The 15595-nt window shown below is 42.2% G+C and overlaps 2 protein-coding genes across 2 annotated transcripts; both read right to left on the reverse strand.

Annotated features, from left to right (window-relative positions):
* Positions 1-756: 756 nt before the first annotated feature.
* LOC146256689 (uncharacterized) lies at positions 757-2180 on the reverse strand. Its single transcript, XM_084674660.1, has 6 exons — positions 2159-2180; positions 1688-1741; positions 1487-1573; positions 1300-1386; positions 1113-1199; positions 757-1001 (listed from the first exon to the last, which is right to left on the reverse strand). The coding sequence occupies exons 1-6, from the start codon at positions 2178-2180 to the stop codon at positions 757-759; spliced, it is 582 nt and encodes a 193-aa protein (XP_084530786.1).
* Positions 2181-12631: 10451 nt separating this feature from the next.
* On the reverse strand, positions 12632-14251 carry LOC146256690 (zinc finger BED domain-containing protein 5-like). Its single transcript, XM_084674661.1, has one exon. The coding sequence runs from the start codon at positions 14249-14251 to the stop codon at positions 12632-12634; it is 1620 nt and encodes a 539-aa protein (XP_084530787.1).
* Between the last annotated feature and the right edge of the window lie 1344 nt (positions 14252-15595).

Below are 15595 nucleotides of genomic sequence, written 5' to 3' on the forward strand. Positions count from 1 at the left end.
CCGCGTGTTCAGTCTTTCCTGGCTGTCCTTGTCAATATGTATAAGATATATTGGAAAGGTGACGGTTTAAGTTGACAAACTTTACCTTTATTAGAACTCCAACTTATGTCATAACTCTATGCCCAAAGCTTGGATGAACAGGAGGGACATCATGACATTTAATGAGCAAAAGTAGTTGGATCAGTAGTCAACATTTAAAACAGAACAATGCAGACCCCAAAGCTCCCCATCCCTACTAACCCTCTTTAGCCCCTAACTAACATGTTTTGCTTAAACTATACATGTAACTCAGTGGTTCCCAACCCTGGTCCTCAGGGCACCCCTGTCCTGCATGTTTAAGATGTTTCCCTGCTCCAACACACCTGATTCAAATGAATGGGTCATTATCCAGCTCTGCAAAAGCCTGCTTATGACCATTCATTTGAATCAGGTGTGTTGGAGCAGGGAAACATCTTACACATGCAGGACAGGGGTGCCGGACCAGGGTTGGGAACCACTGATCTAACTAACCACCCTCATCCTTAAACTAACCCAGGGGTGTCCAATCCTGGTCCTCGAGGGCCACTGTCCTGCATGTTTTAGATGTTTCCCTGCTCCAGCACACCTGATTCAAATGAATGGTCATTACCCGGCTTCCACAGAGATTGATAACGACCCATTCATTTGAAACAGGTGTGCTGGAGCAGAGAAACATCTAAAACATGCAGGACAGTGGCCCTCGAGGACCAGGATTGGACACCCCTTCTCTAACCCATCTTATTTCTTATCTTTTAATCCTGCTTCATCACGAGCCATTTTTTTCTTCATACTTTGAATAGAATTGTGAAGATAATTTTTAATGTCTTTCCAAGATCTTCTGTGGAGGGTAGGCTCTTTATTGAGGCATGTCATGCACTCAGTCTTCCCTGGTACTCTTTGTAAAGTTATGTATTTCCCCAGGTGCTGATAAACTGCATTCCTTTCTTCTGGTCTCCAGGGCATCTTTTGACCTTTCACAGCTCCTACAGAAAGGACAACAAAAATGAATACAAAGTAAATTATGTAACTGTTTGATGGTGTGCTTAGACCCTTTACAACTCACTATGGATGTCTCGAAATTGCCTCAAACTTACGTGACTCTTCATTTGCAACAGTGGAGGAAATTCTGGGTTGTTTCTTTGGTGGAACAGCACTCTTTGGAATCAGCTTACCCTCTGTGTCTGAAAAACATTCAAGCACACAATTATTTAACTGTTTAATGGTGTGCTTAGCCCCTTTACAACTCTCACTATGGATGTCTCGAAATTGCCTCAAACTTACCTGACTCTTCATTTGCAACAGTGGAGGAAGTTCTGAGTCGTTTCTTTGGTGGAACAGCACTCTTTGGAATCAGCTTACCCTCTGTGTCTGAAAAACATTCAAGCACACAATTATTTAACTGTTTAATGGTGTGCTTAGCCCCTTTACAACTCTCACTATGGATGTCTCGAAGTTGCCTCAAACTTACCGGACTCTTCATTTGCAACAGTGGAGGAAGTTCTGAGTCGTTTCTTTGGTGGAACAGCATTCATTGGAATCAGCTTACTCTCTGTGTCTGAAACATTTAAGCACACAAACTAATGTTTTAATCAAACAATATATACAGCCATCTGAACAAATTTGATGGTCAATATGTCAAGAATTCCAACAAATGTGTATAATGGCATACCAGTCTCATCATCTGCATCAAAATCCCGGGTGGGAGAGGAGCTGATGGTAAGAACTGTGAAACAAGCAAGACATGATTTAAGTTATGACACTTTCATCCTCCTAATTTTGACTGCATACAATCCCACAAGCCAATGAATTTTGCTCCAACATCTGTAGTTACAGGTTGGTTAACCTTGTAGCCTCTGAGGATCATGGCTTACCTTTCTCATCACTGTCTGAGGTACTGTCTGTGGCGTCTTCTCGTCTCTGAAGAACCCTGCTTTCTGTGTCTGAAAAATGTAATTTGTTTAGTAAACCAATTCATTCATTCATTGGTATAAGGGAAAATATATCAAGTTTACACACCAGTTGTGTTGACAGAGATTTCATCAAGAGATTTCGCCTTGTACGTGTGTGTCCCTGCTCAATGGCCATCAGCACTCTGCTGATTTTGGCAAGTTGAAGTGTGTTTTCGGTCATGCGGTAGTACTCTCGATGGACACGTATGTCATGGCCCTTGAACTTTGCAACCTGGTCCATTTCATTGTCTTTTAAATTCATGATTTGGCACAGTGTAGCAACATGTTTCCTAAGTTTGGTGGACCTGAGTCTCTCAGGATGAGCCGCTTTACAAGCATCTGCTAACTTGCGCAGGCAGTCTGCACCTCTGATGGGAGTCATTGCCTCGACTCTGGCAAACACATAAGGGTTGTCTTCTGGCACACCAACCTCAGATCGATACTTGTTAAGTAAGTCAAGTGATTCAGTCACCCTTTTGGTGAGGAGGATAGGTACTTTGCGACCTCTTTTCCCCATTATCTCTAGCCGTGTGAACTGTTCACTTAGTTCTTGCTCTAACTTTGAGAGGCTCTGGTAGACATCAGCATTAAGTGGAGCCCTGTTTCTGTTGTGATAGGTCTGTATCAGTAACTTTGATGCCTCCCCTTCACATCTCCGATTGAAGAGTATAACCTGTGCAAGCAGACTCTCGCATAGAACCTTCCAAGCTGTTGGACTAGGTGCCTCAAACAGTTGTTCTTTTGATTTCTCTTCCAAAGCCTTGAGGTGTTTTTGGAGTAGGACTACATCTTCTGTCAGCGGAATCATGTCATCTTTGTTCCATTTCTTCTCTTCTAGGTTAGTCCTGGCACGTTTGGAGACATACACACTCCAGTAGGTATCGATCAACTTGATGAAGTTTGCTGCATCCTTTTCCGACGCAGAATCTTCCTGTTGCACACTTTCACCCACAATTCTTTCAGCCACCCTCTTCAAAGAATATCCCAGCTTGCAGGCCAGTGATGGAATATTGAAACTCCTCTTTTGTTTTAAATATCCACAAACGTTTAGGGCTGCTGATACAGCCAACTTGAATCTAGATGGAACACAGACCTCCCTTAGAGTTTTGACACTTGGATCAATTATTTTGACAGCAAGGATGAATCTACCCAACTCCCTCATTTTTTGAGCACAGTAGCCAAGTTGACTTTCCTTGTGTGTGTCATACATGAGTTCTGCATATGTACAGATCAAGGGGTCTGACTTCAACTCCATAGAGCCCAAATCAACTCGCATTTTGTCCGTAACCTTTCTGCTTTCTTCGGAGGCATGACTTCCGTTCGGAATGAGGCAGGTTGCTGAAGCTTGTACTCTCTCCCTTTTGGAAGACTTTGCTTCTGGTCTTAATTTAAATTTTTTCTGGTGCTTCCAAAGGTCATTTTTAACAAATAAAGCTTAACAGTATTTGCATGGCAGGTATTTGCTTGGTGATACATCATGTGTGGGCTGCCTCCATGTTACAAGCTCTCCATCACGTCGTTTTAATACTTCAACATTGTGGTGATAGTCACCTTTGTTTCTGATTTTTTCAAGCAAAGCTAGACGTTGTTTGGAGCCTTTTGAGAAGCTGATTACGCGACTTACTTCTAGTTCCTTATTGTGTTTCCTTTCAAGGTATTTTGCTTTGAGATTTTTGACAATAGATACAGTAATGTTTCTTGTCCCATTTTCTTCTTCCCCCTACTTTACTGCACTTTTTAACAGACAATGTTAACTCACCATTATCCACTGTACTGTCACAGACTTCCATCGGAGTGACTGGAGACGATTTCAATGGGGATGCACATGAATCCTCAGACAGGCTTCCCTCTGGCTGCTTTGCGGCGCTGGCTGGCTGCTTTGCGGCGCTAGCAAGCTTTTTCAATGGGGATGCACATGAGTCTTCCGAAGTGCTTTCATCTGGCAAATACTCTGATACACTGCAATCCGTATTACTCTCTGCATACTGGGGATCCTTTAAAAAATGAAAACACAAATTGATAACATTCCCTGAAATGCTCCCTAACCAAAAGGTTTGTTTAAATATGAATATGTTGTACAGCACTTATTTAACAAAGTGGTACATTAACTACATACACACACACTGCACAATATCTTTAATTATATTGGTATAACAGCATTACTAGTAACAGTTAACCTATTATCACTTAGCAGTTGAATGCCTACAACTTTTCTCTCAACTTGACCGAGTTAAACTTATATAGAGGTTGAGAAATTTGTTTTAGGGGGAAAATGTGATATGGAGGGGATATAATGGAGGTTGTGTGGATCTAAAATATCTAGCGTATAGAAAACCAAAGACCTATTCAAACAAAATGAAGAGTTAAACTTAATACGTAGCAAGCATCTGAAATAACAAACAGGTCAATTAGGCGAGTTTACGGTACCGAGTGGCTATGAAGATGGCCTAACGTGCCACATGTGCGGCCTTTACTAAAGCTCGAATCACAACACAAGAAGGATGCATTTTAGACAGATAACAATAGATATAATTATCATCATTTATATACTCAGCATTTGTTGATGTACATTGAACCAAATACCTAGCTACTACAATATTATTATCGTGACTGCTAGCATTGGTTTTACGGAAACATCCACATGCAGCATCGCTGTTTGGCCTTTTCTCTTAAATGCTTTGCTAATATGCATTGTTGGAAAGTTACCATTAGTATCATTAGTAGCATTAGTAAGCTTCAACCATTAGTATAATCATTGGTAAATGTGAATTGTAATCATACTCCATCGAATTAAAATATTTTCACAGGCAATCAACTTTTCATCAAGCATCCGCCTAACTTACCTGGATCGGAGCTTAACTCTGAATGGCATGCGCTACGCTGTTTTGCGACTTTATAGATTTTCCTATTGCATATTCATGAGGCTAATTGTAGTATAATATAATATTAGTATTCAAAAAATACATTTTTATAAAAACGTGCTTACCTTTTTTACTGGTTTCTCTGTAGATTCTTGATCCGTAGTACGGTTCATGTACGTGTAATTTTGGAAAGTCATTTCACATTTGGCATGATGCAAACAAAGTTGATGCAGTCGCCTATGGAAAGTATCCATGTTGATCCAGTCTCATTCCAGAGACACGTTGATAAACACTGCTTAAGCCTATGCATAAATCTACGTGGACATGTGTCCACGTGCCCTAGTGGAACCCCTAACTAAATGTCTTTAATATGAATACATGTTCTGATAAAATAATATAAATGTTTAGTTATTCAGATTTTAGAACGTTATTTCGATTTGCTTGCCAATAGCAGGTGATTGGTAATAGATTAATGAGTGGTTCTCAACTGCCTTTTTGTGTTTATGTTGGTGTGCTTCTCAAATACCATTTGAAGTTACATATAATATGAAACTGACAATGTGACATGTACATTAGTCAAGAGAAATGTTAGATAGAAAAGGGGATGCAGTACATACAGTAGATAAGGAGTTTGGTGTAATATAATATCCTTAAAACAGCTGTCTTCATTCAAGGAATAAATCACATGTATTAGGTTACTGAGAGAACAGTCAGTCAGGCAGTCAGACATTCATGTAATCAAGAGTCCAGAACAGTCAGGTGGTCATATCTGACCTTGGAGGTGAGGGGACAGCTAGCCTTGTACAGCTAGTCAAATTGTTAAGACAGTCAGGCTTCTGCTCTTGATAGAACATGAAGAAATCTGTTATGTTATCAGTCATAAGTCCAGATGGCAAGGTAGCCAGAGCAGTTTGCAAATGAAACTCACAGCAGCTGGTCATTAAAAAGTCAGACAGACAGTTTTCCAGAGTCCCAATTCTCACGTAGTAAGACATGTATGAAGGCTAATGGGGCACTGGGGTGGAATTTGGAGCTAGGGAAACCTGTTTAGAGAGTCTGTCTGGTGAAATTCAAGCAACCAATGACAAATATCTAAGTAAAAGCGCTATTGATACCATTGTAGACAGGTACAAGTTTCTCGATGCTTGGAATGCTTTTTCAGGGTATAAACCCATCAGTGCAGTGTTTTGCAAACAAACATCCTTCTAAGTTCCCAGTAGTCTGGCCTGTGTGGCTGACTGTTCTGGGCTGTGTGGTCCTGTCCTGGCCTGTATGGTTCTTTGCTTGCATGCTTGTCTGACTGTGCTGGCCTGTGTGGACTTGTTCTGGCCTGTATGGTTCTGTGCTGGCCTGTGTGGTTCTGTGCTTGCCTATGTGGCTGACTGTGCTGGCCTGTGTGGACTTGTTCAGGCCTGTGTGGTTCTGTTCTGGCCTGTGTGTCTGACTGTGCTGGCCTGTGTGGACTTGTTCTGGCCTGTATGGTTCTGTGCTGGCCTGTGTGGTTCTGTGCTTTCCTGTGTGGCTGACTGTGCTGGCCTGTGTGGACTTGTTCAGGCCTGTGTGGTCTTGTTCTGGCCTGTGTGGTTCTGTGCTGGCCTGTATGGTTCTGTGCTGGCCTGTATGGTTCTGGCCTGTGTGGACTTGTTCAGGCCTGTGTGGTTCTGTGCTGGCCTGTATGGTTCTGTGCTTGCCTGTGTGGCTGACTGTGCTGGCCTGTGTGGTCTTGTACTGGCCTGTGTGGACTTGTTAGGCCTGTGTGGTTCTGTTTTGGCCTGTGTGTCTGACTGTGCTGGCCTGTGTGGACTTGTTCTGGCCTGTATGGTTCTGTGCTGGCCTGTGTGGTTCTGTGCTTGCCTGTGTGTCTGACTGTGCTGGCCTGTGTGGACTTGTTCAGGCCTGTGTGGTCTTGTTCTGGCCTGTGTGGTTCTGTGCTGGCCTGTATGGTTCTGTGCTGGCCTGTATGGTTCTGTGCTTGCCTGTGTGGCTGACTGTGCTGGCCTGTGTGTTTCTGTGCTGGCCTGTATGGTTCTGTGCTGGCCTGTATGGTTCGGTTCAGGCCTGTATGGTTCTATGCTGGCCTGTATGGTTCTGTGCTGGCCTGTGTGGACTTGTTCTTGCCTGTGTGGTTCTGTTCTGGCCTGTGTGTCTGACTGTGCTGGTGTGGACCTCCATCAAAACAACAATGGATCACTATCTGCTACTCCCAAATCAGCCCCACATGTTTGATAAGGAGAGCACAGGACTACGAGTAACTGACTATTAGGACTATGTTGCATGGACTGATTCACTTAACTATAAAGTAATTAAAAGTAATAATATATCTTAAAGTGACCACAACACATTTTCCTTCTAACATTTTTCCTCCCTAAATTGCCCTCTCTGATTTGAGTCCTCTGACTTACACACACCACTGACCACCTGCCATAAACATCACTTGAACCAGCTATGCCACTCAGAACCTAGTGAGGGAGGGGTGAGTGAGATGTGCTGGAATCCAAATCAAATGTAACAAACTGTCACTTACCAACCTCTCCCAAGGCCACACAATATGCAGCCTTAGGTCTCCCAACTTTTATGACTGGCACACAAATGTTTATTTGGTATATTAGGAGAATATTCAAAGTGGCCAATTAATCTATACAAAATACATTTCATGCAATTACATCATTGCATAGCCAATGCAATGCAAAATTTGGCTGAATATCCGAAAAAAAAGTGTAGCCATCTAGAAAATCTCATGAACAAACTAAAAGTTGCATTATTAAAAAAAATCCTAGATATAATTTATTTACATGTGTAAATAAAAATCACAGTAAGATTGATAGTCTCTGTCAAGATTTCAGATCGCATCGCAGTGAGTTCAGAGCAGAGGGGGTGGGGGAGAGGTATCTGCATAAAAACGTCCGCTAAATTACTAAATGTATCGTTTTCAAACTGCCACTTACCTCCCAAAGCCACACAATATGCAGCCTTAGGTCTCCCAACGTTTATGACTGGCACAAATGTTTATCTGCTTATGTTAGGGGACTATTCAAAGTGGGCAATTCATTAATTTATACCAAATACATTTCATGCAAAGTTGGCTGAATATCAGATAACAATTTACAGTTAAGTCACTATTGTCTCTAAAACCTAATGAGCAAGCTAAAAGTAGCATTATTCAAAACCTTTTCCTGAATTTGTACATAAAGAATTCATCAACATGTGTAAAACAATCATCTGTCAGGAAGTCAGATCGCGAGTGCAGGGCAGAGGGGTAGGGGAGGGGTGTCGTTTTCAAACTGCCACTCACCCAACGGCGCTTCGTGCTTCGCGTAAAGAATAACAGGCAGAAATTTGGTCAACAGTTGCAGCAAGCATCTTATAATTGATCAAATGGTGTTGGAAAAGGCGATATTTACAAAGAGTGGCAATGCAAATGTGCGCACACATTGAATAATACAACTAAAGCTGAACCCCGGATATTTTCTCAAATTTATAAATCTTGGCCAGACGTTTTTTAATGGTCCTAAAATGAGGACATGTACAGGAATAAAAACTAAAAAAAGTCATGCCAAAATCGCCATTGATTTTTATAAATGTTATGTTTGGCCTAGATTGTAATAAACTTTGAAGTAGCAGCTGTTTTACGTTTTTGCCCAAGCTCAAATATAATATGTGAGTTATTTAGTAACTGATATAGAAGTTAATCCAGGTCTATGTATTGCATTTGGGTTGCCCAAATGAAGAAAAGCAGGTGGCTGCTTGTGGTGGAAATTCTAGCCAATCAGAAAAATCGCCCTGATTCAGAAACCAATCAAAAAAAGTCTACAACTCAATGGGAAAATCCAACTGCAACACCAAGCCTGGCCTACAGGAGTACCCTAGAGCAGGGGTTTTCAAAGTGTAAGACAGTGAGCCTCCCTTGAGAGAACATCAAGTCACCGGGGCCTCCCCCATTTTAACGGGGTCATATAATTTTTATAGGGTATTTCACACTGTTCTTTAAGGTCTCCAAATAGGGTATGTAACATTGGTTGGGCTGAAAATGTCCCGGCTGCTGTTCTATGCGCCCTAATGCACCCTGTAAAATAGCCCTTGAATAAAACGAGAGGGTTTCTTCTTTCCATGGTATGCTCATGAATATATAGATGAGCTGCGCGCTGATTGGTTGGTTTACAACGAGTGAAGCTGCAGATCAAAGCGCAACATGGTCAACAGTAGGCCTACTCACTGAAACATCGAAGGTGGAGACTTGAAATAAAAACGTATAAATAAACCTATTGTGTCTGCACAACACTGTTTTCAACAGACTGACTAGACATTATTTGAAATGATAACGTTAGTTGTTTCCACTTCTGTTGTCGAGCAAACGGGATCAACATAGGCAGTGCCCACCACGCGCATTGTGCGTAGGGCACAAAGTGCTGAGGGGGCACCAAAAATAGCCTAATGAAAAATCATCATAGTCATAATAATTATAAAACGCCTACATATATTATTTTAGTATAGAAATATTAAGCTCTTTTTAGGCATGTATATCACAAAACAGCCAGAACAAGAGATATATTTAATTGCTCAAGAAAGTGACGAGGGTGCCCCCCCCAAAAAACACTCAACTTCCCACGCTCCCCGTGGGTGCTCTTCCAGTGGTCATCAGTGGTCTGTTGGATTGCGCCTGACGAGGTTTGACAGTAGGCAAAAAGTCAACCATTTGGAAAATGGCCTCGAAAAGACAGCAGGAGTAAGGAGCAGAGAAAAGACAAAATAAACTGTGAGATGATGCCCATGCATCACTTGCAGGTAAGTCTGTTTAATCCTTCTTAAATACGGGAACTGTGCTGCTAATGTAATGCTACACTTCGAACTAGCTGACGTTATTGCTAATGTAAGCAAACTCAAATAGGCCTGTTATAACTGAGGGAATGAGATTTTACTCTTAAACATGATATTTGCATTTTACAAGTAACTGACGCCAGCTAGCTGTTACTTTACATTATATTAGGCTTTTATATAAGACATATCAAATAGTTTATAAATAGCCCCTAAGAAATAATGGTGGAGAGCACCTTGGCTGAATGCTTTTAGTTTTGAATGTTTATAATTGTTTTCGGTATAAGATTCTTTGTTGGAATTTTTTGTCTCTTTCTATACTGATCCTTTTTCTTCGTATTTCTAAATTAATGCAGGGTCAAATTGTGAGATATTTAGGCTACAAGGAAGAGCACGTGGCCAAGGTAAATACAGTATAGCAACCAAACTATCGTGATTAGATATGGATATTAATTTCATTAACTAGAGAGCATACAATTTCTGGGGAAATTGTGAGGGTGTGCTTGTGGCTGCCCCAGCTTTCCATACACTCCTGGTGTTTACATATTTCAAAAAGCATTTAAGTGTATGACTACAGTTCTGACCATTGTGTTCCCTTGATAATAAGTTTGTAGAAATGACATGCATCACTCAGATGGAGGAGAGGTGATACTGGTTGGTTGGAAGAGAAGGAGGCCAAATGAAGCTCATGAAGATGCAGCGCTAGATAACTTATTAAATTGTAATCAGATATAAACAACTTGTTGGTTGCCCTATTATGTCCTATTATCCTCCTATCATCGCCCTATTATGTAATTTGAACGCCCTGAACGGCATCATTTGAGTAATGAGGGCAAGCGTAGGCTTATTGATTACTTAAAAAACGTTAAGTTTCATTATGCATCATAGAGGAGCCTAGTTAGAGAAGGATTTAGCAGTTTAATATTAGAAGCCTATTTTATTAATAATTTTCAGAGTAACCTCAAACCTTTCTTTTGTTTCTTTGACCTTACATTTTCTTTGAGGGCTTAGTGGTCTCGGTTTAACATCATTATTTATAGCGACATAATTACCGGACACTGTTAGCTCGCAATGTAGACAAAGAATGCCCCTGCAACAAAGTTGTAACTTGGTAACAAGTAGCCAGCTAGAAACCGAGCAGAAGTTTGTAGCCATATAAAGGCCTATAAATATAGGCTACTTGATTTGGCTGCAAGATTCGCTGATTTTGAGTGTCCAAGATATGATGGATTCTGATCTGGATCAACAGTCTAGCCATTTGGCTAAGGCTTGTCCGGGAAGAGTACATTTTTTTTTAACGGCAAGTCTGGAAGATCAATTTAGGCTAGTGCTACTTGCCCCGATGCACTGGACAAGTTATTAAAACTCAAACAAAATAAAATGCAATGTTAGGCCTACTTCACGTTATGTGCCACTCGTTACGTCTATCGATTTTATTTGAGCGAATTCTGCATCAGTAAAACCACCAACCCAAGATCTCTACAGACCAGCTAATTTCCTGCTCAACACTTCAACGGGGGCTTATTACTTGAAAGATGAATTAGGCTATTTACGGTCGTCTCAGTTACACCATGAGGGGTGGGAAATACTGTGATTTGCTTAAGAAGGCAAATGGCTAGTAAAACATAACATTTCATAATAATTTCAATAAATCAAGCAGCGCAGCAAGACCCAGTAAAATGTATATCCTACAGCTAAGCAAGGCTGAAGCAGGCTGACATTAATTATTTTCATGAACAGACAAAGTTTTGACATTGACAAAGTTTAGGCTGTGGCAATGAAGTTCAGGTTAGTAGTCAGATACTTTCACCTATTGAAAAACTTTTGAGTAAGGGGAAAGCCAAACATGTTCCGTTGCCGTTTGACTTTCTAAACATCTCTAAAGAGATGTTTTTGTTAGCTACTCATTAGTGTCTCGGGTAGGCTACAGCGTTGCAGTGAGCCGCCACACTGATTTGAAACCACAGGTAATGGTCATTTCACCAACAAATCGTTTATTAATGTCAAAATAAATCCTACAACAAAAACGTATTTGTGAGGAATGTTTATTTTAAAGATTGAAAACAGATGCATCATGACCACTGTAGTATGTGTTGCCCAAGCAACAGAGGCTAATGTCATGATGCTAATGCTTCAGTGAAATAGTAGACTACCGTTTCCGAAAGTAGATGTGGGCCTACTTACTTAATAATATCAGCTAATATTGTACATTACATTTCACAATTATGTTTCACACCTCAAAGTAAAATGATTAAATATCACCCTGGCCTCTTTGCTTGTGGCGTTTCTGCAGCTGCCTTGCAGATTAGTATCCCCCAAGTTAACAGATGGGAAACTAATGTTCTGCTAGAGATAGTCACGCGAGTTTTCGTGACGTTGGTGACGTTAGTGGCGTCAGTGACTGTGGCTAGCAAGTTAGCCACCGTTAGCTTCACTTTTTGCCACAAAAACGTAATTTCTACTTAAACCGTGCAATGGAACATAAATCCCAATACAACCAACGCAATCGCTACCGAGACGAACCTTTTGACATCGCCGTTGTCTATGTAGTCCAAATATTGAGGCATCCTTAGGGGGGCGAAAAGAAACAATAAATAATAAATAATATATATGTGAGATAACAATGGTTTGTGCTCGCCGAAGGCAAGCACACCCCAATAATAAGAACACTGTGTTAAAAAAAAATAGTTGCAAAGGGTTTGAAAAAGTTTATTTTGAACACAAGTCCTAATACATTTAGCCTACATTTAGTCATTTAGGAGCCACTACTCTCTTACGCTCAGATTCTCTTTTATACGATCTCTCATTTTAATTCAAATCAATAGGCTAATATGATTGATAATTAATTAGCCTACACGTCTATGCTATTTGTGCATGTTTCTGAAGTAAAAAAAAAAACGAACAAAAAGAACATTTATCTCATATCTATCACTTTAACGGAGAACATGTTAATGTTCCACCTCTAGGCTGGCTCTCTCTACCTAGGATAGGCTAATGGGAGCAGTGAGTCTGCGTCTTCGCTGCACACAGCCGGTGGATGCGGGGCTGTAGTGACGAAAGGAACAAGCGCATGTCACCCTCGACCTGCAGCCTCGACCGGTACTTGGTTTTGATCATGGTCAAGGCAGAAAACCCGCACTCACACAAGTAAGTGGACGTGAATGGGATAAGTACTTGCATAGCCTTTATGGAAAGTGACGGGAACTCTGTCTCCACAGACAGCCAAAAGTGTGCAAGCGACACTTCACGGATCTTCTGTTGCAACTCCATGTTAGAGCTCAGGTCAAGTAGGGCCTCCTCCTCTTGGATGCTTAATCCATCACAGAGCTCTGCTGGGAAGATGAATGGATTTCTAACCCATTGATTCCCCTTGGTGTCCTCTCCAAAATATTCCCAAAACTGCTCGCGCAACCCCTTCAAATGCACAGTGGCAACCTGCTGCACAGAGGCAACGGCCAGTCCTGCCTTCTCCAAAACGTACTCCAAGGTTGGAAACATTTCCACTGAGCCCTGTTCCACGCGAGCACACCACAGGTCCAGCTTTTTCCTGAATGCAGAGACTTTATCATGTACCAAAAAGACATGACACTGCAGAGAAGTGTTGAGCACATTTATCTTTTCAAAGATATCCAACAAATAGGCCAACCTTGCCACCCAGTTCATGTCCTCCATGTGTTTCACCAATGGAGAGTTGATTTTGGTGAGAAATAGGAGGACTTCCTCACGCAAGTCACACAGGCGGGTGAGGACCTTGCCCCGGGACAACCAGCGGACTTCAGAGTGCAGGAGTAGTTGGCGAAAGTGTGCGCCCATCTCATCGCAAAGGATGGAAAACAGAAGCGCATTCAAGGCGCGGGATTTGATCAAGTTGACTATTTTGACTGCCTCACCCAGGACCGCACGCAGCTCCTCGGGCATCTTCTTGGCCGCTAAGGCTTGTCGATGGATGATGCAGTGACTCCAAACAGCAGCGGGAGCAACATCTTGCACCCGTTTCACCAGACCACTGTGGCGACCCGTCATTGCCCTTGCCCCGTCGCTACATATACCACAGCACCGCTTCCAATCAATGGTGTTATTCTCAATGAAATCATTCAAGGCCTTGAATAATTCTTCTGCCGTGGTGTGAGCTGTCAGAGAATGACCAAACAGAAACTCCTCCTGGACGTTGAGCTCTCTGATGTAGCGCACGTAAGTCATCAACTGTGCGCAGTTAGCAACATCGGTGGACTCGTCAATTTGAATGGAGAAGTAAGGACTCTCACGAATACCATCCAGAAGCTGCTCCTTCACATCCAATGCCATGTCAGAGATACGGCGCTGGACAGTGTTGTCAGACAAGGGGATGACATTCAACTTGGCCGCAGCAGCTTCTCCCATCATCACCGAACACATATCCTTTGCAGCAGGTAGGAGGAAGGTTTTGCCGATGCTGTGGGGCTTACCCGCCTTTGCAATACGTAATGCTACCAGATATGATGCCTCAGTTGCCTTGCTATTGGTGGTGCTGAATGTTTCGACTGTCTTCTTCTGTTTGTTCAGTTCCTTTAACTTATTTGAAAAAAACTCCAGCGGCTTTAACACCAAACCTTTGTGCTTGCAGGGTCTCATGCTATCATTAGCCAGAACCTCTTTGCAAACCACACTTTGTGGTTTTTGAATATCGGCTGGCCCTATCCAAGAAAATCCCAACTTTAAATATTCCTCATCATATTTCCTGCGCTTTCTGCTGGGTTCAGACATTTTTTTATCGGTAAAGTTGCTGTCACTGCTAGCTAAAAATGTTTCGTGTCAAGTATATGTCAGGACTGAAAGATTAATTAAATGAGATTAAAATATGTATATATATTTGTGTATTCTATTCCATACATCTACAAAATGATTATTTTCCAGAAAGCTATTTTATTTTATTTTATATAATTTTAAAAATATATATTTGCCGCCTCCCCTGAAACGCATTGGCGCGCCTCCCTTGAAACTCTCTGGCGACCCCCAGGGGAGGCGCGCCTCACACTTTGAAAACCCCTGCCCTAGAGCATAGAGCCTAAACACAGTTTTTGAGGGCCTACCACATATGTGAGGACTTGTGGCGAAATTTGCAGAGGTGGATGTCTATGGTCATAGGGTGTGGGAGTTTGAAGTGATTTGCTAGTGAGGACCATCAAAAATGTCCTCACAAAGAAAAATGTCCTCACTTTAAAGGTCTTTTGTCAGGTTGTGGTCCTCACAAGTATAGAAATACAAACACACACACACACCTCTTTGCCTGGCCTTCTCTCCTCTCCTCTCTCTTTTTTCCTTCTCACAGCCTCTCCTACACAGATTCACTACACATACTACTGCCTGGGCCTACTTCCCATACAGTCTGCTTCTCACTCCATGCACACACACACACACACATCTTTGCCTGGCCTCCTCTCCTCTCTCTTCTTTCCGTCTCACAGCCTCTCTCCTTCACAGATTCACTACACATACTACTGCATGGGCCTACTTCCCATCCAGTCTACTTCCCACTCCATGCACACACACACACCTCCTTGCCTTGCCTCTTCTCTTCTTCTTCTCCCTTCTCTCTCCCACAGCTTCTCTCACACACAGATTCACCACACCTACTGCTGCTTGGGCCTACTTCCCATCCAGCCTGCTTCTCACTCCATGCACACACACACACACACTTTTGCCTGGCCTTCTTTCCTCTCTCTTCTTTCCTTCTCACAGCCCCTCTCCTTCACAGATTCACTACACCTACTACTGCATGGGCCTACTTCCCATCCAGTCTGCTTCCCACTCCATGCACACACACACACACCTCCTTGCCTTGCCTCTTCTCCTCTCTCCCACAGCTTCTCTCACACACAGATTCACCACACATACTGCTGCTTGGGCCTACTTCCCATCCAGTCTGCTCCTCACTCTATGCACACACCGTCTTAGCTGTCCATCGTATTTGATGAT

Source organism: Hypomesus nipponensis, chromosome 15, assembly GCF_054491055.1.
Source record: "Hypomesus nipponensis isolate SF chromosome 15, ASM5449105v1, whole genome shotgun sequence".
Taxonomy (NCBI): Eukaryota; Metazoa; Chordata; class Actinopteri; order Osmeriformes; family Osmeridae; genus Hypomesus; species Hypomesus nipponensis.